The sequence below is a fragment of the Trypanosoma brucei genome, chromosome 9 (genome assembly GCF_000002445.2).
Source record: "Trypanosoma brucei brucei TREU927 chromosome 9, whole genome shotgun sequence".
In the NCBI taxonomy this organism is placed as follows: Eukaryota; Euglenozoa; class Kinetoplastea; order Trypanosomatida; family Trypanosomatidae; genus Trypanosoma; species Trypanosoma brucei.
This window is the reverse complement of record NC_007282.1, coordinates 1,560,748-1,580,347: the sequence shown is the minus strand read 5'-3', so window position 1 is coordinate 1,580,347 and position 19,600 is coordinate 1,560,748. Positions and strand designations below refer to the sequence as shown.

Below are 19,600 nucleotides of genomic sequence, written 5' to 3'. Positions count from 1 at the left end.
TTGCCGTCCCATAATAGTAGCTACTAGCACTATATCTTTCCCTTCTTCTGATCTTCTTTCTCCCGTGCACGCGCAAGGTAGCGACTTCCGGACACTGCCTCACGGCAGCAGTCAAAAACACGTGGGGTGTGTCTATATGTTGGCGTGAAGGAGAAACTTTCCCATCTATAGCAACCCTCTTTATGCTCACTATCACCGCTCTTCTTCTTCTGCGGCCACGGCATATTATGTTTACTCCCCCACCACTGGCTAGACGTCCGGGCATCTTTCGCTGCCGGGTGTGCAGCAACACGTGGACTTCCTCTCATGTGTGGGTTACGAGGACTACACAGCGCGTGTACCAAGGGGAGTCCTGTGAAGAGTGTGGGACAACGACGAAACCGTACTACATTGGACGCCCGGAGGAAACGATTTTTAATCGTACGCGAACACCTCACCCGGTCAAACCGGGGGCATCGACTAGTAGACACGGAAAGAAGCTACGACATATACGATACGATAAGAGGGTTCAAAGGGGACGGAAATAACAGATGAAGGTGTACCAGGAACAGAAGTACGCCAACAGCCGACGCTTCCTGCAGGACCCCCTCTTGATCGTTGACCTCTGTTGTGCAAAATCAGGAACCAACCCACACGAAGTTGTATTCATCATGCTGAATCCTTATTGAGATGCGTTTTGTCTCCGTGCAAATCTGTCTGTGAAAAAAAAGTTATACATAACCACGAGCGGTCATTCTTTTGAATCCTTCTTCAATGAATGAGACAGTGACCTACGGAAGATAACGGTCCACATATCCGACTTCTCACTTTTGATCTTTCCCTTTTCCCTTTTTGCTTTCTATTGGTCGCCCTAGGAAAGTTAAAGAACATCTCTTTAAATGTCTGTGTTACGTCTTCCAAAAGATGAGCTTGATGCCCAGGTATACCGATATCTGAGAGAGTCGAACTACATCGAAGCTGCGGATGCTTTGAAAGCAAGTAATCCCTCAGTGGAAAAGGCGGGCCGGGGTCTGAAGTTCTCGGCTCTCATTGCTGCACCGAAGAATATTCGAGATAAAACTGACAGTGATGATGATGAGCCCGTGCGTAAACCAGCTAAGAGGTCACCAAAGTTTGCTCCCAAGAAACCTATGCCAGAGTCTGACAGTGATGATGATGAGCCCGTGCGTAAACCAGTGAAAGCATCACCAAAGGTTGCTCCCAAGAAACCTATGCCAGAGTCTGACAGTGATGATGATGAGCCCGTGCGTAAACCAGTGAAGGCATCACCAAAGGTTGCTCCCAAGAAACCTATGCCAGAGTCTGACAGTGATGATGATGAGCCCGTGCGTAAACCAGCTAAGAGGTCACCAAAGGTTGCTCCCAAGAAACCTATGCCAGAGTCTGACAGTGATGATGATGAACCCGTGCGTAAACCAGTGAAGGCATCACCAAAGGTTGCTCCCAAGAAACCTATGCCAGAGTCTGACAGTGATGATGATGAGCCCGTGCGTAAACCAGTGAAAGCATCACCAAAGGTTGCTCCCAAGAAACCTATGCCAGAGTCTGACAGTGATGATGATGAACCCGTGCGTAAACCAGTGAAGGCATCACCAAAGGTTGCTCCCAAGAAACCTATGCCAGAGTCTGACAGTGATGATGATGAGCCCGTGCGTAAACCAGCTAAGAGGTCACCAAAGGTTGCTCCCAAGAAACCTATGCCAGAGTCTGACAGTGATGATGATGAGCCCGTGCGTAAACCAGCTAAGAGGTCACCAAAGGTTGCTCCCAAGAAACCTATGCCAGAGTCTGACAGTGATGATGATGAGCCCGTGCGTAAACCAGTGAAAGCATCACCAAAGGTTGCTCCCAAGAAACCTATGCCAGAGTCTGACAGTGATGGAGAAGAGGTGCAGCAGAATGCCAATGGTAAGCGATCCATTGGTGATGACGAGGAGGGGGAAGACGAGCCTGTTCGAAAGTTTATTCGAAATGAAAATGGAAACGGACGGGGTCGCGGCCGAGGCCGTGATTTCGGTGATCGTGGAGGCCGCGGCTTTGGTGATCGTGGAGGCCGTGGTTTTGGGGATCGTGGAGGCCGTGGTTTTGGGGATCGTGGAGGCCGCGGTTTTGGGGATCGTGGAGGCCGTGGCTTTGGGGACCGTGGAGGCCGTGGCTTTGGGGATCGTGGAGGCCGTGGCTTTGGGGACCGTGGAGGCCGCGGTTTTGGGGATCGTGGAGGCCGTGGCTTTGGGGACCGTGGAGGCCGCGGCTTTGGGGATCGTGGAGGCCGTGGCTTTGGGGACCGTGGAGGCCGTGGCTTTGGTCGGCCATCTCCTTCTTTCGACAATAACCGTAATACCACAAGGTTCGATGACAGCGATTAAAGCGAAAAAGAGCAATCACCTTAACTGTGAATTAATTGAAGTATGTTTTAAGTATTAAAGAAGTTTTTTTCCGTGTTGAACGGCCGGGGAGTGCTCACACAGCTCACGCGACCTCACGATCTACATATGTTCCTCAACCGCTTGTCTGTCAGGATTTTGGACCTTCTGATCTGTTGCAATAATTACACACTCTTTTTTTTTTACACCCACATTTTTGGCAATGTCTCGATGTGTAGCGGCAATAATGAGTAAATGATAAGCGGCGGATAAGTAATTTAATAGGTAGTCATGCACTGAAGTGGACAGAAGCTGTTATGCCGTAAGTAAACGATGTTCACATCGAATTTGAACGAGAGGATGGGTTGCGAAATTGGTACCTTTGCGGCAGTGACAATTTGGGGAAGCCTTCAAGTTCGTTTCCGTAGGTTTATCGGCGCATGTGGTACAGCAAACCATCAGTCTCTATTTCATCTTGTTCTATTGGTTGATTAGTGTAGGGGATGGGAGTAGCAGAGAAGTTGGTGCTTCGTAAGGGAGGAAATATTTTGTAAGGGCTTTTTAGGGGGTAGAATGCGTCTTTAAAAAGAAGGTACCTTCTTTGGGCACACCAACTGAGTGCAGCTTCTTCTCTTGATTCCTACCTTTCTCTTGTTGAAGTTTGTCTCGGACGCACCATTTATAACCCCAACTCTCCTCTACATTTTACTTTATTAACACGTGCTGGGCATATCGGGTTTCGTTTTTGAAGTCATATGCAAGGCGCCAATTTAAAAGTGCTCCCCTCCACGCGTGCAGCCGCCAAGGAGTTGGTGGACCCACTCGACATCACCAATGTTGGCTGGTCAACACTGGAGCCAAAGTTTGACGAGTTGATGCAGTTAATGGATGCGCCATCTAGTGGCATCAACGCTCTTGCAGCCAGGTCGGCGCATCGCGAAAAGGTGGGTGCGGTCATTGAGCAGCTGCTGACGCGCGCACAGGATGAAAGCAGACGGTTGCTTGTGGAGGGAAACGGAGAGGCAGCAGCGGAGGCAGGCGTGAAAACGCTTCGCTTGAAGGAGAGGTTCTATGGAAAGGGAAGCGTAAAGCTTGTGCCAGCGCACTTCCATCTTGCTCGAACGAACCAGTTTTTGAAACGTTACGGGAATGCGGAGGAAATATTATCCCTTGCGCACTTTATTATCCTTCAGAATCCAGATGAAGCAGATGCGACCATAAAAGCGGAACTCCACCAGACATTTGGACTACTGTATGCCGCGGACAATAAACTAGATGTTTCTGTTAAGCACCTAACCTGCGCCACGTATTATCTAAGTGTAATGAATGGCCCAGAGCATGTACTGACAACCTTTGCTTATTTTGACTTGGCCAATGTTTTTGCCACCAAGGCGTGCATGGAGGCGGCGATGGCACTTTACGATACGGTGAAAAACATCTGGCTGAAACACTTACGTCGAGTACTCAAAGACATTGTTGATGAAACGATGGCAGCTAAGCTCGTTAAGCGTTATGACGATGATGAAGTCACACATGAGGTCGGCCACGCCTCAGCACGGGCATTTGGAAAGGAAAATCTCGCCGATGTATCCAAAATGTTGTTTGGTATTTTTAGCATTCAGAAAGAGCGCCTCACCATCTCACATCCAACGACAGCACGAGCGCAATTTTTACTGGGTTTGTATCTTTTGTGGGTGAATAAAAACGATGAGGCAGCAGAACACCTTCTTTCAGCTCGCACAACATCACAGAAATTTTATGGTGAAAGACATCCAATTGTGCAGGACATCGAGGACTGGTGTATTTGGTTTGAGATACCCTTCAGAGGTGTTGCCGCGGAGCAGTAGGATTTCCTGCTGTGCGCACCCGACTAGCCACAGCAATGCCCACATGCAATTTAAGCGTTCCTAAGAACCCTTTGGACGCTGGGGAAGTGCAGTGGGTGTCGAGGAGGGGCGGTGCACCCCATGTTTATTAGAGTCGAGTGGTGATGAAGTACGAGAAGTAGGGGGAGAGGGGAGGAACAACATCTTTTCCCCTAAAATGTTGTAGACGCCTTTGTCATTTTTGTTTGTAATATATTGATTTTGGTCACCGACGCAATTTTTATTTGATCACCCCCACGGCGCCCCCTGGCGGCAGCTACGCGCTGTCGCTTTTCTAATGAGAAGCACACTCTCCCTGCTCCTTTCCCTTTCCTTTTCCTTCTCCTTCTCCCTCTCCATTCTCCAACTTCGATTAACTAATCGTAGTTGCCTTCGGGAAGCTCACCTCCTCCCACTTATCGTAATTGGAGCTATAGGAGCATACGAAGGCAGGGGTTGGTTCAACAATTGAAGCACTGAGGTGCTGGCGATGACGGACCGTTTAACGGCAGAGGATGTCTTCTATGAGCTTTCCACCATACGAGATCCAGAAAGGCCGGATTGCACGTTGGCTGATCTTGACGTTGTAGCAATGAACCGCTGCCGTGTCGAATATATTGAAAGTTCGGCTGATTTTCAATCGTTGCGCGGGCAGGGGTGCAACGATAGCGGAAAACCAAGTGTTGTTGTGAAAGTTATCTTACAACCCACTGTGCCTCACTGTAGTCTCATGGAGTTTATATGTTTATGTGTTTATGTAAGGCTTCGGGAGGTGTTTTCCCTGTCGAATAATGCAAAGTTCGACATTACGCTTGTGGATGGCTCTCACGTGCGGCAGCGTGAATTAGAAAAACAGGTTGCAGACAAGGAGAGACTGGCGGCAGCAATGGAGGACAAGGCGCTTCTACAGGAAGTTGAGAGGCATATTAATTGTGAGTGAACTCTTCTCTTCCTCCTTCCCTTCATTCGTATTAGCACATATGCCGTTCCACGCCTTCGGTGGAACTGTGGAAAGTAGAAACACCAAATTTACTTTGTCTGATTTGAAAACTCCTTTTTGGGCACAGTGAAAACCTTGCTTAGCCTTATTTATTGGAGCGGGAGCGATAACAGTAAAGTCTTCGCACCCCTTGTGCCAATATATCGTGTGCGAGGGGAGAGGCACGTTGGCATCGCATCGCAAAAAAAAGAAAAAACACTGGCATCCTCTTGGGCCGATATTCCCATTGGGGAAAATCGTTAAGAGGCATGAAGCTCGCCGGTTGCGGCAATTATTACCCTCACAAAATTACTTACTTAAGAACTGGGACATGTTAAAAGGGCGTTCGGACTGAAAGTCGTGTTGTCGTTTGTTATTTACCTACTTCACGGTGTGCGTGCATGTTGGGTATGTTGTTTTCCATGGACTTCTGTTAGCTACAATATTCTTCTTCCATGCCTGTTTGCCGCTGTCATTGCTTTAGTGTTCGTCACGCCTTACTTTGTTTCACTTTTGGATTCTACTTCCTTCCACCGGTTCCCTCACTTCGCTTGTACTAAAGAGTACGTCGCATTTCTTTTTATTCAGAATCTACGGCAACGGAGGTTTAACTTGAATATAAGGGAGATTTACGACTTTTTTCCCTCTTCTAGGACGCAGCCGCATAGAAACAAAAGAATATATAGTAGTAAGCAGAGGAGTGGTGTAAATGTCTGTTAATCAGCTGCAGGACCTTCACTTTCAACTCAAGTATGTTGTGAAACAGTTCAATAAAAACTCGACGCGATGTGAGAAGGAACAGAAGGCTGAATTGGGTAAGTGTAAAAAGGCAATGGCGAAGGGCAACATGGATATAGCGCGTATTTTTGCTGAAAACAGCATTCGAAAGAGGAACGAGTCCCTGAGCCACCTCCGCCTCGCCTCGCGTATGGATGCCGTTGTCTCACGCCTCGATACAGCCATCAAGATGAACAAAGTAACAAGAGGGATGAGTCAGATGGTACATGGAATGGACAAGGTTGTTCAGTCCATGAACCCAGAGAAGATATCAGAACTCATGGAGAAATTTGAGAAACAATTTGAAACAATGGATGTTGCATCTGAATACATGGAAACCGCAATAGGGCAAACAACGTCTACCAGCATGCCGGAGGATGAGGTATCTTTACTCCTGTTGCAGGTGGCTGAAGAGGAAGGTCTGGCCGTTAAGGAGGAGTTATTCAATAAGGCAAAGCTTCCGCAGCAGCAACCCGTGGCGCCAGAGGCAACTAAATTAGCTGAACCGGATCTTGATGAGCTGAGTGCACGACTTGACATGTTACGGGGTAAATAATGTGGGAAATTGTTTTGCATAATAATGTTCTTTTGTGAACTTTTCACAAATTCGAGAGTGGAGCAAGCACATTGATGCGTTATGTCAGTTGTTGTGGATTCTTTAACCTTGTCAGTTGCCGTGATAAGGTGTGTGCGTATCTGTTTTTTCGCGCTGCCCACCAATTGCTAGAAACGCGTATCAATGTACATGTGAGTAAATGGATATATGTTTCTCTACGTACCTCTCTGCGCGCAGTTATTAGCTATGTGGCCACACCGCGGTTATTTCTCACCATTTTAAAAAACTACATGCTTAAAGGGAAAATTTTGGTCCGTAGAATATGAGGGTATCCACCGCCTGAACTTACGCCTCAATTTTTGCTCCGCGGCCTGTCATTTTCCTTTCCCGCTCACCTCCCGCATTTGTTTCCATATTTTAACTACTCTTTGTTTTTGCTTTGCTGCAGCGCTATACAATCTTGGTGCTTCATTTTGCGCTGAAAGGAAACAAGGGAACGCTAATGGATGAGAAAAAAAGGGGAATGGGTTTTTCTTTTTTGGAGAATTCGTTTACGTTGTTTGTTCAAGTGCGGGGAAGGACCTGCTCAATCTTTCCGTGGGGTTGAAGTAGTGGTATTGCTGTATTTTAGTCAAGCAATCCTATATGCGAGGTTATTCTGATTGGTGTAGGTATACCTGGTGCGCGCGCTCATGTGTTTGAAGCAATTCTTTTTTACGTGTGCGAAGTGGGACTTCTTTTTTTTTTTAGTTTCGATATAGCTGCTTGAGAATGGGGTGCGAGGTGTGCAACCTTTAGGGCTGTGCCATTGTTTGAGCAAAATTCTCAGGATTCGACGCTAACTATAAATATGTATTAATTTATTTTTCAATTAGGGTGAGCGATTGCTAGATTACGGGGTCATAAAAATCCAGTGGGTTCAGCTCATGCGGAAATGAGCATAATGCAAAGGGAATCACCGTTTCGAATGAAATACACCCGTATGTTTACCCCCTTTCTTAAAGGATTGTTTCCCACCGCCCTAACAAATAAGCGAATTCATTGTGGTATCTTTCCCGTTTGACGTTCATTTCATTACTGGGTTGCTTCGTTAACACTGTTGAGTGTTTAGGAGGTGATTAGGTGCCCTTTATTGAGCTATGTCTGATGAAGACGGTTTTGTAGCGTAGCACACCGGCTGGCTGCTGCGGGGTGAAGGTGTCATGATATGCGAAACCCTTTGCTCGAAAGTATGTTGCTTGTCATAGGAACAAAGGGTTAAATATTTGATTACCTTTGTTTGTTTTTAATTTGCTCGGTGTCTTCTTTTCGCTTTTTTCTAGATCGTCATTGTCCAACCCACTTCTTTTTCTGTTTCTATTTTTCCTTTTTGGTGCTCGGCAGTAGTGCGGAAGCGAGGCGTGTCTATTAGATGCACATGTCTAATGTCACCGACGAGAGGATGATGGCCACCGAATTTAGGAGGGAGCTACTTCCAGAGGTTCGTTTCCAGAACCCCAACCAAAATACTGAAAGTCAACCCCGCGCAGCGTTAACGACCCTTACACTGCTGGGTGTCATGTATACTGCATGCATTAGTGGTGGTTATGGCTTGGAGGAGTCCGTGAGCGCTGGCGGTCCCCTTTTGACCATTATATTTCTTTGTCTCATACCAATCTTCTGGGGTATCCCGGTTTCTCTATGTGTTGCGGAGCTGTCATGCGCAATCCCCTCTAATGCTGGACCTATTATGTGGGTGAACGTTACGTTTAAGCCGTGGCTCTGCTTCTCAACTATTTTGTGGACGGCTATGCTCAATTTCGTTGATAACAGCTTATATCCGACAATCCTCGCGGATTACTGCGCTACGCTGCTTGGCATCTCAGCGTTCTCGAAGTCTCTAGTCAAACTAGGGTTTCTTTGGTTTTGCGCTTTCATCAACATATTGGGAGTGCATGTGGTGGGGAAAATGAGCGTCCTTGTGATGGCATTGACACTTATACCGTTTGTGTTAATTTTCTTCATCCAGATCCCTGAAGGCTTTGACTGGGCTCGCATTACGACAGTGCCGCAAAGTATCGATTGGCCTCTGTTCATTCCCGTCGTTGCGTGGAACTTCTCCGGCTTCGAGAGCGCCGGCAACGTCATTGAAGAGGTTACCAATCCGCAAAAAACATTCGCACGGGCCCTCGTTCTGATGATATTCGCAGCCCTCGCGACTTACATACCACCAGTGCTCGTTGGAGCAAGTGCAGAGGGAGTGCGTGACATACCATTTGATCAATGGGGCGTCGGTTTTTGGGTCCGCGTGGCTCATGCTGTTGGAGGCTACAAAATGGCGGTAATCATGATGGTTGGGGGCGCCGCCTCGACATTCGGCCTCATGGCAACGCAACTAACGACAACCTCACGGTCACTAGCAGGAATGGGGACCCTCAATGCCTTTCCTTTCGTTTCTTCCTGGCTTTCAAGGTATAACAGGAACTTGGGGACTCCAATCAACGCTATCGTCACCAACACGGTGATTACCTCGATTCTGTCGGTGTGTCTAACCTTCACGGTATTGGTACAGATTGACCAGGTGTTATACTCCTTGCGATTGATTTCTATCCTCTTCGCCTTTCTCAAACTACGCCTCAAAAGACCCACCTTGGAGCGACCTTACCGTGTACCCGGTGGCTTGTGGGGTGAAGCGATTTGTGGAATTGTTCCCATAGCGTTCAGTGTGACCCTTATTGTGGCATCAATGTGTGCAAGCCTCAAGATAGCTTTGGTTACCGTTATTATAGTTTGGGGAACGATTTTGGTTTCCATCATTTGGACACACTTTTTCCGGCGGGATGGGTTCGAAGGTTCGATAGTGGAGATTCTAGAGGATGCTGACATGCAAGCTTATGAGTCTCTCAAATGAGGTGGGATTGAAAACAGTACAATGTTCACTTTTGTAAATGCAGCTTGAACCAACACCGTGGGTAGGGAGATATCTCACATCATTCCGAGGTACCCATCACTACTCTTCACAGAGTGGGAAATTTCCCGTCTCATTCTCGTTCTCGTTTTATGCGTACGCATTTGAGAAGATAACTCTAGCGTCCACAAAGACACCAACGCAGATGCAGATGAAAACGGGAGGAACTCACTCGACAGATGGGACACCGGATCATCGGCACCCACGCCACTCGGATGGATTACGTCCGCATCCATGATGTTTTCACTCGTTACACCAAACAAGGACTTGACCAAAAATATCGTTAATTACTTGGTTGATCGGGATGATGATTCGCGTCGTACCCGTTTTGAGCGTTTGATTTGCGGGACTGGTTATTTCAATGTCGCCCAATGCCACTACTTACTTTACTATTGCGGGTTGGTGTGATATCGTATGGTGTGTTTCCTTCAACCACTTTAAAGAGGAGATTATCTCAACCACCAGAGAAGGCGGTACCGCTGGCGGGGAAGTCTCGAGAAAGCGCCGCACACTTCATGAGGTTTTCGTATTCCATTCATTCTTCCCCATGACATGCCGGCGTTGGCAAGTGACATGGTTTGGAAGGACTGAATTAATATGGACGGGTTTGCCGCTCCGAATCGTGCCCAATACACTTTCTGTCTCCGGCCGTGTTGGCTGAGCGCCTTCTGCGTAATCAACCTCGTCATCAATTCTGTCCTGTGTGTGTGTGTGTGTGTGCCGTTGTTTTTCGTTTGTTTTTTTTTTTCACCCATGAGGGAATGTGGTGTACGTTTTAGCGTAAAGTTAAGCTGTGGTAAGCACAGCTGCCGGATTTGGCGGTACCCGTTGCCAAAATCTTTTCAGCACGTAATTCAGTCGTAAAGACAAGTAGAGAAGAATGATGCTGCACCGGCGCACCTTCCCCGCCGTCGTCAGGTTGTTTTTGCCAATAAGGTTTGCGGTATCTTCACTATTCTTTAAACGTTTCGCTTCCACCCCTTCGCGTATCTTCGGTATATGGCCACATACGAGTCCAATATCAATACCTTTGAAAACGTTTATAAAGAAACAAAGAAATAGGAAACCGCTTGCATCACAAAAGACGGGCCGGGTCACGATTTGAGGAATATAAAAAAGTGCAAAAAAACAGAAGGAAGGTAAATAATGAGCGCAAAGAACAAAACTTGGGACGCACGTTACGCCAACCCCGACATCCCTCACAACAACAGCTACTATCTGAAATGCATAGGTGGGGGCGTCCTCTCCTGTGGCCTAACGCACACCGCCGTATGTCCCCTCGATGTTGTGAAATGTAATATGCAAGTGAACCCGGAGAAGTTCAGGGGTATTGGAAGCGGCTTTAAGGTGCTGGCCGCGGAGGATGGTTTCGGTGCTAAAGGTATTTGGAAGGGTTGGTTGCCTACCCTCATTGGTTACTCAATGCAAGGTGCTTGCAAATTTGGTCTCTATGAAGTGTTCAAAGATTTCTACGCCAACCTCGCCGGTCAGAAGGCTGCCAAGGAGTATGAAGGACTTATTTGGTTGGCAGGTTCTGCAAGTGCCGAATTCTTTGCTGACGTGGCGCTATGCCCGATGGAAATGGTGAAAGTGAAGGTGCAAACTTCCCCAAGTGGAACCTTCCCGACATCCCTTGGAGCTGCAGTTGCCACCATGCGGGCGGACCCAGCTGCTGGATTCCCTTTCAAGTCTCTTGTGCCCCTGTGGTCCCGTCAGATTCCCTACACAATGGCGAAGTTTTTCTTTTTTGAGAAGGTGGTGCGGTTTTTTTACAGCAACGTCTTCACAAAACCCAAGGAGGAGTACAGCAAGGGTACGCAGCTCAGCATAACTTTTGCTTCTGGCTACATTGCGGGTATTGTTTGTGCCATTGTCTCACATCCAGCCGATATGCTCGTGTCTGCCCGCGGTAAAGCCTCTAATGTGGGAAAGTCGTACGGCCAAATCGCCAATGAAATTGGTTATGGAAACCTCTGCACGAAAGGGCTGATGGCACGTATTATAATGATCGGCACGCTGACAGGTTTGCAGTGGTGGATTTACGACACATACAAAAGTACACTTGGTCTTGGCACAAGTGGTGGTTCCGGAAAGAAGTAATTTTGTTTGAGACGCGCCTTCCAGGGCCCTCCTTTTTTCTTTACTCGCTTTTCTTCTTTATCTCTCAGCGGTCGACCTCTCTCCTCAATTTCTCGACCATGTGCTCACTTGGTTTCCTCACTTTCTTTTTTGTTTTGTTTTGAGGTCTCTCCCTGTACGGATGAAAAGTTGAAAAAAAAAAGAAGAGGGGGAGGGGGAGGGGTACCACTCAATAGGCAATGATTTAAGGAGGGCAAATAGGGAAGGGAAGAAGATCAAAGCTGATCGTACGGCAAGATGTATGCCAGTTTCTTTTTTCCTTTCTTGTTTTCTTTATCTGTGTTTGGCATTCATGTCTCTGTATGTTTTTTTTTTAATTTTGTTGATGGTCGGAGTTTCTGCTAGATAGAGGAGTATATTACTGAAAGGAAGGAGAAGGCCAAGGATAACATGTAAGGAGGATGAACGGGTGACGGGTTCGTGTGTTTCTATTATATACATTTACGTGTTATAATATTTATTGTTATCATTAGTTCTCGTTAGTTTCTTATCTTTTTTTTTTTTAGGGGTGTACCTTTGTTCACTGAAGAGCCGCTCTTCTCTTCATCCGCCGTGCGGCGTTTACAGACACTGAGGAAAGATGTGAGATGGGGGTGGAAAGACGATCGCTCGTTGTATTGTGACGATATGGTTCTTTTTATTTTGTTGTTTCTTTCCGTTCGTTTTAAAATAGTAATTGATCAAATCGGAGAGAAGGAGAGGGAGAAAAGAAAAATAAAAAAAAAAAGAGGGTCATTGTAGAGTGTGAGGTGGAGGGATCTCGGGCCCAATTGTTAGGATTTGTGACCCGCTATTCGGGCTGGACTCTGGCGTGACGTGGGCGAAGCAAAAACAAACAAACGAACTTTCAAACATAAATAAATATATAATCGTTTATTATTGATTTAACTCTAAATGTGGACGCTCGTGGCGCTTCTGCCCACGAGGCAAATGTGTTGGCACAAACACTAATGCTGCAACACGTGTAGTTGATGCGATGCTTTTTTTTTTTAATTATCTGAGTTTCCATTTCTCCAAGTTGGTGAAGGTCGTAGAAGGAAGTGAACGAAGGTAACACTTTGCACACTTGTGTCACCGTAAAGGGGACCACACATAAACGCGTCGCTACATACACACACGTACACACACACACACACACGAAAAAAAAAAACAAAAACAAAAGGATAAGTGAATTAATGTAAAATGAGGGAACCCCCCACTACGATGAGCGAGACTGAGCGCTACATAGTGTGGTGTGAGCAGGTTCGAGCGCTTTTCACCCGTGAACCCTGTGGCGCGGTTGAAGATGCAGCGGATAGCAACAATGACGACGCTTACTTCCCGGAGTGCTTCTACATGCGAATGTTGGGAGCTTTAAAGAAATGTGGTGGTGATGGCGTAGCGGTTGAAAGAAGTAGACGGAGCAGCATAAGCAGTGACAGTTGCTTTTCATCCGTCTCTCAACAACGCAACCGCGTCGATGAGGATGTTTTAGCGTCCCGCCTCGCCTCGAAGTTGGAGGCCCATGCCCGAGTTCTCAGCCGCCAGCGCCAGCGCCAGCAGCAAAAGCGGCAGGAGGAGGCGGCAACGGTGCGGCGCACGGTTACGCGACTGCCATTCCGGGATTGCGCCGTGGAAGCGAAGGTTGCTGCAATAAATGAAGATTTGCACGATGCGCTACTTTACGTGCGTCAGCGGAATATGTTGTCAAACCAACTTCGACGCCAACTTGAGGAAACGCGGCGGCTTCTTGTTATGCAAGTGCCTTCGTCATCATAACCAATCGTATTGGCTGTTTTTTTTTTTAAGCATTGTTCTCCCTGCCACCCGACACCCGCAAAGTGCTATAACTTTTTTGGTCCCCTTTGGAGGCTTGTCGCGAGAGGCTGCTAAAACACTTCGTTTCTCCCATTTATCTTTTTTTTTTTTGGGAAACTGTAGTCAAAAGTCCCCCCAAAATGGAGAGAGTGGGTGGTTGGTGTATGCTCTTATTTTCCCTCATTTGTATATTTGTTTGTTTGGGTGTGTGTGTGTGTGTGATGGGGAGAAGGGTTGTTTGTTGTTTCATGCAATGTCTCGAGATTCCCATGTTTCCTTTATCCACTTTCTTTATGTATATGTATCTGTGTTATGCTCGGTACTCTTATATTACGGAATGTCATTCCACTACCTTATTTCTTTCATTTTCGACGGCGTTGAAGTTCAACCGCAAGGGGAAAAGAAAGAGCGCGACATTGCTGCAATACTACATTTGACTGAAGGATATTTCTGTAGTACGTGGACGAGCCATTCCTGATTCGAGGGGATAAAAAAGAGATCAACTGGTATATATATTCATATCTTTCGTTGGGGCGTTTACTTACAAAAGACGCTTCATCAAGAGCAACTTCCAAAAGGAGCAAACGGGCAAGAAGGAGAGTTCTCCCGACAGCATCATAAACATCAACAACAAGGAAAGTAAAGCAAAGCAAAGCAAAGCGAAACAGAAACCCAGTAACATGATCTTCCCCAGTGCAGCAGAACCTCAGCCGACACAACCGTTCTTTCTTGCGGCACCCATGATGTATAACCCGCTTCCCCCAACCCCACCACAAACATCTCCAGTCGTTCCTCAATGCGTTTACATGTGGGCTGCGGTTCCCGTCCCGCCGGTGGTGCGGCCGCTTATGATGCCTAACAATAATCTGTCGACTACTGTTCTACTCCTTGGGACGAGTGGCGATGGTTACACGAAGGAGGCTTCAGTGGAACCGGCAGCAGGGAATTCGAAGGTGTCTCCGTCTTCCCTTTGCAGACATCATTTAAGAAGTCGTTGCAACCGCCGCAACTGTCGATTCTCTCATGGTGAGGACCCTAATGAGTGGGTAGCCAAGTGATGTGGAAAAAAAAAAAGTAAAAAAAAAAGAAAGAAAGAAGAAGAAGAAGGAAAAAAAAACATTTCTTCACATGAAGGCCCTTGGCAAAGAGAAAGAGAAAGAGACAATGCAAAAAAAAAAAGGCAAAATGGTTCATGCTTCAAGTACATATGATGATGTGAAAGTCAGTTCATTCTTTTTTTACTTTTTTTTTTCGTTACTTCACTATTTTCACTTTTTTTGTTTTGTTTTGTTCCATTTATGAAGATGGTATAGTAAAAAGGAGAGAATCACAATGATAATCATAGCCGTTTGAGAGGTGTGGCATGTTAGAAATAAAAAAAGAAAAAAGGGAGGAGGAAAAGTAAAAAAAAAAGGAGTTAAATGGAAAGAAGAGCGAAAAAAAAAATTGACGAACTGAGACGAGCAGTGTGAGAGAATTTAAAAAAAAAAGAAACGGGAAAGGAAAAAATGAAGGAAAATTATGTGAATATATTTTAAAATACTGTGGCGTGCCCCTGTTGTTAATTTTTTTTCCTTGCTGGTTTTTTAGTGGCATTTTTTTGATAGTGCGAAGTAATGGGCTCACCATCGAACGATGATCTATTCAGGTGGTAAAAAAAAAAAACAACAACAACAACAAGCAAACAGGATTAGTTTAAAGGGGAAAATATATAAAGGAAAATGTGCAGTAATGCCACAAATAGGGAAGGATTAAAAACAAATGTATAGAAGAAGAAGAAAGGAGGGGAAAAAATTAGAAACTGAGAGGAAATAAAATTTTTTAAAAAAAACGCGAGAAAGCTAAAAGCAGATGACCCTTTTTTTTAAAAAAAAGGAGGGGCAAAGGTACTATGAAATAAAATACAGACTGGAAAAATAGCGAGTGAAGCGAAGTGGGGGTAGAGTAAATTCAGCAGCATAATTATACGCAAAATAAACATATATTCCGCACGTATTTATTTATCCTACACAAAGACTTAATTGAAAAGAATACACAAGAGTAATTTTTTTTAAAAAAAAAGTCACCGTTTATTAGTGTGTAGAGATGAAGCATTGAGGCGGTCTCCTTCCGTCATTCCTGCTTCTTTTTTTTTTTCGCTGCTGAAGATTTTGGAACTTTATTCCCAGAGAACTCTTGGCTCCTTTTTCTTTTTTCCATTTCGTCTGTTTTGTTTTCGCGCGTGCACGCATTAAAATTTTTTTTTCTTTTATATTATTTTTCTGCTGTTTTCTTTTCTTCCCCTCTCCTTTTTGGTCATATGTATATTTGTATATACCTATATATATATATATATTCACTATATAGTTTTATATCTTTGTGCTTATTTATTGACAGTGGTGTTAGTGACGTCTCTTTTAGTACGTGGTTTCCTTTTTTTTTTACTTTCTTTGTTACGAATTTATTTATTTTGTTGCATTTCTTTTCCTCTCCTCTCCTTTCCTTTCCTTTCCCCTTCTTTGTTTTTTTTTAATCTCTTGTTTCTTATTTATTTATTTTTTTTTTACGCTTTTGTATTCATTAAACTTTCATTAATGAATACAAATGATGAAAAGAAGGAAATGGGAGAAGGAAAGTAAAATGAGGAATTGCGTGTGGCAAAACAAAATCAAATAAAGAAATAAAGAAAAGGGGGAAAAAAAAGGAATCATGGGGAAGTTATATTAAATTTGCTTTTTTGTTTTGTTTTGTTTTCTTCTTTTCTTTTCCTTTTCTTTTTACTGCAGCCCCTTTTATTACCATCCATTCCATTATGGATGAACTGTGGGGCGATTTTGTTTTTTTTTTTCTTCTTTCTTCTCGTTACAAAGTGAGAAGAAAATTATTGTTTATTTTTGATTATTATGAGAATAAAAAAAAGGAAAAATGAATAGTGCTACGTATTTTATATATTTTTTATTCTATACTTCCAGTGCTAGTGGTACCTATCTTTTTTTTAAAAAAAAAAAGTTTCATTTTTTTTTCTTTGGTTATAAATGTCTTGACTTCGTTTGCGGTTTCTTTCAACTTTTTTTTTTTTGATTTCTTTTCCTCTTTTTAAAGGTAACGGACACGGTAACCGTTAGAGGGAGAAAAGAAAAAGAATGTAACAAAGAAATGTAAAACAAAGCAACGAATAAAATGGAGGAAAAACAAAAAAAAGAGAAGAACGTAATAATTTTGCTGAAGTCACAACTGAATATGATGGTGATTGCTTTTATTGCTACAGTTATTTTTGTCATTATGTTTATTTTTGTACTGGTTTTATATTTATGTATGCTGTGTATAAATTCTACACGCGTATTGCTCGGTCCTCTTTTCCCTCTTTTTTTTTTTGTCTTTCAGCATGAATCAACAATTTATTTCTGTTTAATTTATACTCCCTCGTCCCTTTTTATTCTCCTCTTCTTCCACTAGTTCTCATTTTTTTAAAAAAAAAATTAATCTGTTTCTTTTCTTTTTTTTTTGTTTTTCTTTTTGCTTCTCAGCGCACACGAGCACGCATTTAAATTTTCAAGTGAATGATTTTTAAAGCAGGAGGAAAAAAAAAACAATCTCCATTTATCTATTTATTTATTGCGGTTTCTTCCTTTTTAAAAAAAAAAATTTTTTTTTCCTCCCCTCAATGCGTTCCAACTTTTCCTTAGTTGTAACATTAGCGCTGTTTTGTCCACTGCACGCGGTATCCAAATGCTCAAGCACATATTTACACACACACATATATATATATATATATATATATGTTTGACAAAAGAAAGAGAAAAGAAAAATATGTCTGGGAAAAATATTGCATGAGGGAACTGGAACTTACACAAACTGGTGGAAACAAAAAAAAAGGGGGAAAAAAAGAAGGAAAAAAAAAAGAAGGGTGGTAGTGGTGGTGGTGTTGGCTACTTGCAATTACAAATGCACCACAAAGAGGAGGCAAATAATAATAATAATAATAATACTAATTATTATAATAAGGGGGAGGTAATAAAAATGAGTGAATGAATATAAAGAAGTAGTGGGGAATATAAACCAAAATAATAATAATAATTATTATTATTATTAGAAAAGAGCAAACACCAATAGTTCTTTTTTTTTTTTAAAAGGCGTGACGAGAAGAAGAAGAAAGTAAAGAAAACAGAGTGGGAGAATTTTTTTTTTTAATTTTCATCGCATTTTTAACCGATCACAATTTTCCTCCTTTGGGTGTCTGTTCGTGATGTTGCCGTTGTCATTTTGCATTTGTACTGATGGAAATTTTTTTCTATAAAAAAAAAAGGGAACTTTGACAATAACAACATTTTAATAGAATATAATTGAAAAGGAGAAGAAAGGAAAAAAAAAAACAAACAGTTATTTTCCCAGTTTCTGTTCTCTTCTGACTTATACAAAAACGCTTTTTGGATTATTGGATGAATGCTGCTTTTTCTACTTTTCGTTTTTGTTTCTCCTTCAAACACTTTGCTTCAATCGAATTATTTATTTTTGACGTTCCGTATTTATATTTTCACACAAAAGAGAAACCCCTCTTTCTTTTTTTTTTGTTTATACTTTCGGTGTAACAACCTCTCATGTAAGAGGAACGAAAATTGTAAAAAAGAAAAATAAGAGGAGGTGGATGATACGGCAGCAGGTAATAATGAAATAAAACATTCTTTTTTTTTCTTTTTTACTTTTCTTTGGTGCTGTTTGGCTGCTTTATTTGATCCGTTATATATATATTTCCTCTTTTTTTCTTTTTTTTTTTAATTTTCACTTGTGTGTGGATGTATTGGAGGAGGGGGAAGAAATGAGTGAAAGTTTTGAGTGAAATGAAGAAAAGTGGTTAAGAGGTCACACGTTGCCATTAATTTTTCTTCGGTTTTTGTTTTTCATTATAAATATATATATATATATATATTCACTTTTTGAAATGATACAGCACTCGCTTTGTACCATTATATCATATTCCGCTGCTATTACATATATTGATGAGAAAACTTATTACTATTATTAGTATTATTCTCATCGATAATGCTGCCCAAAAGGGTTTATCTCTTTATTGTTTGTTTGTTTTTGCAAATTAAATTAAATTAAATTAAGTTTTCATTTTCGAACCAAATTTTTTTTTTTGTTTTTCTTTTTTGTTTTTAGTTTTGCTACGAAGAAGGTGAGGGGCGGTGTGAGGACCAAAATATGGAGTGAAGAGAGGACGAGAAAAAAAAAAAGAAGATATTGGCACATATAAACGAGTGTTCAAATGGAGTTATATAAATAAATATAACAGACGGGGGAAAGTGTGTGTGTGTGTGTGTTTTATCTATTACGGGGGGGGGGGAACAAAACGATGAAAAATGTGGAAGTCACCTCAACAACATTTTTTTTCCGGCGTTTTTTTTTTTTAAAAGAAAAGAAAAAAGAAGAAAAAACAAAAAGAATGCACTGAAGCTTTACTACCTGGTGACTCTTGTATAGGTTCTTTCTTCCTCTTTTTCCCCTTCTTTTTTTTCTTTTTGCTTTCATCAATTTTATTTGTACACAAATATTATTTGAGAAGAGATATTGATTCACTTATCATTATCATGTTTACTTGTATTGTTATTGTTATCGTTATTACAAACTGTGATGAGAGGAACAATGAAGGGAATAAATAGCAGGAAGGGGTACAGTAAAGTAAAACACCGTCGCCCACCTCCCCAGTGTGGTTCTTTTTCTTCTTTTTCCTTTTTTTTTTTACAAAAAAAAGGAAAGAAAACTCTTTCAACTTCTCTTCCGTCTTTTTATTTATTTATTTAACTTTCAAATTCTATAAAAGCAACATTAATAACACCGTATGGACACCGTTCAAACTTCCCTTTGGTTCGTTCTGTTTTATTGGAATTACACCTCTTACAATCTCCATTGCGGAACCGCTTTCAACTCGTGATATTTACATTTACATTTTTTTTTTTGTGTGTGTGTGGTGTATTGGGGGGGGGGAGTGTGTTCCTCATGTGAATTCCTTTCCGCTTGTTGTAAACCTAAAGAAGATCAAAATTAGATAGATAAGTGAAAAAGGAAAAAAGAAAAACAGTGGAAGGAAGGAAATTAAAAATGGGGAACACGAAAAAGGTCATTTTAAAGGAAAAAAAAAGAAAATGAACGAACAACTCTTTCGAATTTATTTCCAACTGAAATGTTTTTGTTCAAAAA

At 42.7% G+C, this 19,600-nt stretch overlaps 11 protein-coding genes across 11 annotated transcripts, besides 26 other annotated features; 10 read left to right on the top strand and 1 right to left on the bottom strand.

Moving 5' to 3' along the window:
* Positions 1 to 182: 182 nt before the first annotated feature.
* Positions 183 to 527, top strand: Tb09.211.1810 (hypothetical protein, conserved; the record flags this gene model as incomplete). Its single annotated transcript, XM_822234.1, has 1 exon — positions 183 to 527. The coding sequence occupies one exon, from the start codon at positions 183 to 185 to the stop codon at positions 525 to 527; it is 345 nt and encodes a 114-aa protein (XP_827327.1).
* Positions 528 to 878: 351 nt separating this feature from the next.
* On the top strand, positions 879 to 2,366 carry Tb09.211.1800 (hypothetical protein, conserved; the record flags this gene model as incomplete). The annotated part of the gene is made up of 1 exon (XM_822233.1): positions 879 to 2,366. The coding sequence occupies one exon, from the start codon at positions 879 to 881 to the stop codon at positions 2,364 to 2,366; it is 1,488 nt and encodes a 495-aa protein (XP_827326.1).
* A 752-nt stretch (positions 2,367 to 3,118) lies between these two features.
* Positions 3,119 to 4,210, top strand: Tb09.211.1790 (hypothetical protein, conserved; the record flags this gene model as incomplete). Its single annotated transcript, XM_822232.1, has 1 exon — positions 3,119 to 4,210. The coding sequence occupies one exon, from the start codon at positions 3,119 to 3,121 to the stop codon at positions 4,208 to 4,210; it is 1,092 nt and encodes a 363-aa protein (XP_827325.1).
* Positions 4,211 to 4,543: 333 nt separating this feature from the next.
* Positions 4,544 to 4,593: a microsatellite.
* A 125-nt stretch (positions 4,594 to 4,718) lies between these two features.
* Positions 4,719 to 5,168, top strand: Tb09.211.1780 (hypothetical protein, conserved; the record flags this gene model as incomplete). Its single annotated transcript, XM_822231.1, has 1 exon — positions 4,719 to 5,168. The coding sequence occupies one exon, from the start codon at positions 4,719 to 4,721 to the stop codon at positions 5,166 to 5,168; it is 450 nt and encodes a 149-aa protein (XP_827324.1).
* A 748-nt stretch (positions 5,169 to 5,916) lies between these two features.
* On the top strand, positions 5,917 to 6,540 carry Tb09.211.1770 (hypothetical protein, conserved; the record flags this gene model as incomplete). Its single annotated transcript, XM_822230.1, has 1 exon — positions 5,917 to 6,540. The coding sequence occupies one exon, from the start codon at positions 5,917 to 5,919 to the stop codon at positions 6,538 to 6,540; it is 624 nt and encodes a 207-aa protein (XP_827323.1).
* A 1,411-nt stretch (positions 6,541 to 7,951) lies between these two features.
* Tb09.211.1760 (amino acid transporter, putative) lies at positions 7,952 to 9,430 on the top strand (the record flags this gene model as incomplete). Its single annotated transcript, XM_822229.1, has 1 exon — positions 7,952 to 9,430. The coding sequence occupies one exon, from the start codon at positions 7,952 to 7,954 to the stop codon at positions 9,428 to 9,430; it is 1,479 nt and encodes a 492-aa protein (XP_827322.1).
* A 757-nt stretch (positions 9,431 to 10,187) lies between these two features.
* Positions 10,188 to 10,207: a microsatellite.
* Positions 10,208 to 10,633: 426 nt separating this feature from the next.
* On the top strand, positions 10,634 to 11,587 carry Tb09.211.1750 (mitochondrial carrier protein, putative; the record flags this gene model as incomplete). The annotated part of the gene is made up of 1 exon (XM_822228.1): positions 10,634 to 11,587. One exon carries the CDS (start codon positions 10,634 to 10,636, stop codon positions 11,585 to 11,587), a length of 954 nt encoding a protein of 317 aa, XP_827321.1.
* Positions 11,588 to 12,732: 1,145 nt separating this feature from the next.
* Positions 12,733 to 12,764: a microsatellite.
* Positions 12,765 to 12,808: 44 nt separating this feature from the next.
* Tb09.211.1740 (hypothetical protein, conserved) lies at positions 12,809 to 13,384 on the top strand (the record flags this gene model as incomplete). The annotated part of the gene is made up of 1 exon (XM_822227.1): positions 12,809 to 13,384. The coding sequence occupies one exon, from the start codon at positions 12,809 to 12,811 to the stop codon at positions 13,382 to 13,384; it is 576 nt and encodes a 191-aa protein (XP_827320.1).
* A 292-nt stretch (positions 13,385 to 13,676) lies between these two features.
* Tb09.211.1730 (hypothetical protein, unlikely) lies at positions 13,677 to 13,901 on the top strand (the record flags this gene model as incomplete). Its single annotated transcript, XM_822226.1, has 1 exon — positions 13,677 to 13,901. One exon carries the CDS (start codon positions 13,677 to 13,679, stop codon positions 13,899 to 13,901), a length of 225 nt encoding a protein of 74 aa, XP_827319.1.
* Positions 13,902 to 14,055: 154 nt separating this feature from the next.
* Positions 14,056 to 14,090: a microsatellite.
* A 13-nt stretch (positions 14,091 to 14,103) lies between these two features.
* On the top strand, positions 14,104 to 14,481 carry Tb09.211.1720 (hypothetical protein, conserved; the record flags this gene model as incomplete). Its single annotated transcript, XM_822225.1, has 1 exon — positions 14,104 to 14,481. One exon carries the CDS (start codon positions 14,104 to 14,106, stop codon positions 14,479 to 14,481), a length of 378 nt encoding a protein of 125 aa, XP_827318.1.
* Positions 14,482 to 14,486: 5 nt separating this feature from the next.
* Positions 14,487 to 14,540: a sequence feature (T-rich).
* A 113-nt stretch (positions 14,541 to 14,653) lies between these two features.
* Positions 14,654 to 14,715: a sequence feature (A-rich).
* A 4-nt stretch (positions 14,716 to 14,719) lies between these two features.
* On the bottom strand, positions 14,720 to 15,019 carry Tb09.211.1710 (hypothetical protein, unlikely; the record flags this gene model as incomplete). Its single annotated transcript, XM_822224.1, has 1 exon — positions 14,720 to 15,019. The coding sequence occupies one exon, from the start codon at positions 15,017 to 15,019 to the stop codon at positions 14,720 to 14,722; it is 300 nt and encodes a 99-aa protein (XP_827317.1).
* Positions 14,792 to 14,942: a sequence feature (T-rich).
* A 213-nt stretch (positions 15,020 to 15,232) lies between the features above and the next one.
* Positions 15,233 to 15,254: a sequence feature (AT_rich).
* A 405-nt stretch (positions 15,255 to 15,659) lies between these two features.
* Positions 15,660 to 15,716: a sequence feature (A-rich).
* A 4-nt stretch (positions 15,717 to 15,720) lies between these two features.
* Positions 15,721 to 15,758: a microsatellite.
* A 122-nt stretch (positions 15,759 to 15,880) lies between these two features.
* Positions 15,881 to 15,923: a microsatellite.
* A 23-nt stretch (positions 15,924 to 15,946) lies between these two features.
* Positions 15,947 to 15,968: a sequence feature (AT_rich).
* Positions 15,969 to 16,135: 167 nt separating this feature from the next.
* Positions 16,136 to 16,181: a sequence feature (A-rich).
* Positions 16,182 to 16,531: 350 nt separating this feature from the next.
* Positions 16,532 to 16,611: a sequence feature (T-rich).
* A 252-nt stretch (positions 16,612 to 16,863) lies between these two features.
* Positions 16,864 to 16,886: a sequence feature (AT_rich).
* Positions 16,887 to 16,889: 3 nt separating this feature from the next.
* Positions 16,890 to 16,920: a microsatellite.
* Positions 16,921 to 17,031: 111 nt separating this feature from the next.
* Positions 17,032 to 17,056: a sequence feature (AT_rich).
* An 87-nt stretch (positions 17,057 to 17,143) lies between these two features.
* Positions 17,144 to 17,183: a microsatellite.
* Positions 17,184 to 17,264: 81 nt separating this feature from the next.
* Positions 17,265 to 17,307: a sequence feature (T-rich).
* Positions 17,308 to 17,368: 61 nt separating this feature from the next.
* Positions 17,369 to 17,406: a microsatellite.
* A 57-nt stretch (positions 17,407 to 17,463) lies between these two features.
* Positions 17,464 to 17,494: a sequence feature (AT_rich).
* Positions 17,495 to 18,081: 587 nt separating this feature from the next.
* Positions 18,082 to 18,182: a sequence feature (A-rich).
* A 122-nt stretch (positions 18,183 to 18,304) lies between these two features.
* Positions 18,305 to 18,329: a microsatellite.
* Positions 18,330 to 18,488: 159 nt separating this feature from the next.
* Positions 18,489 to 18,513: a microsatellite.
* Positions 18,514 to 18,530: 17 nt separating this feature from the next.
* Positions 18,531 to 18,560: a microsatellite.
* Positions 18,561 to 18,811: 251 nt separating this feature from the next.
* Positions 18,812 to 18,845: a sequence feature (T-rich).
* Positions 18,846 to 19,600: the final 755 nt, after the last annotated feature.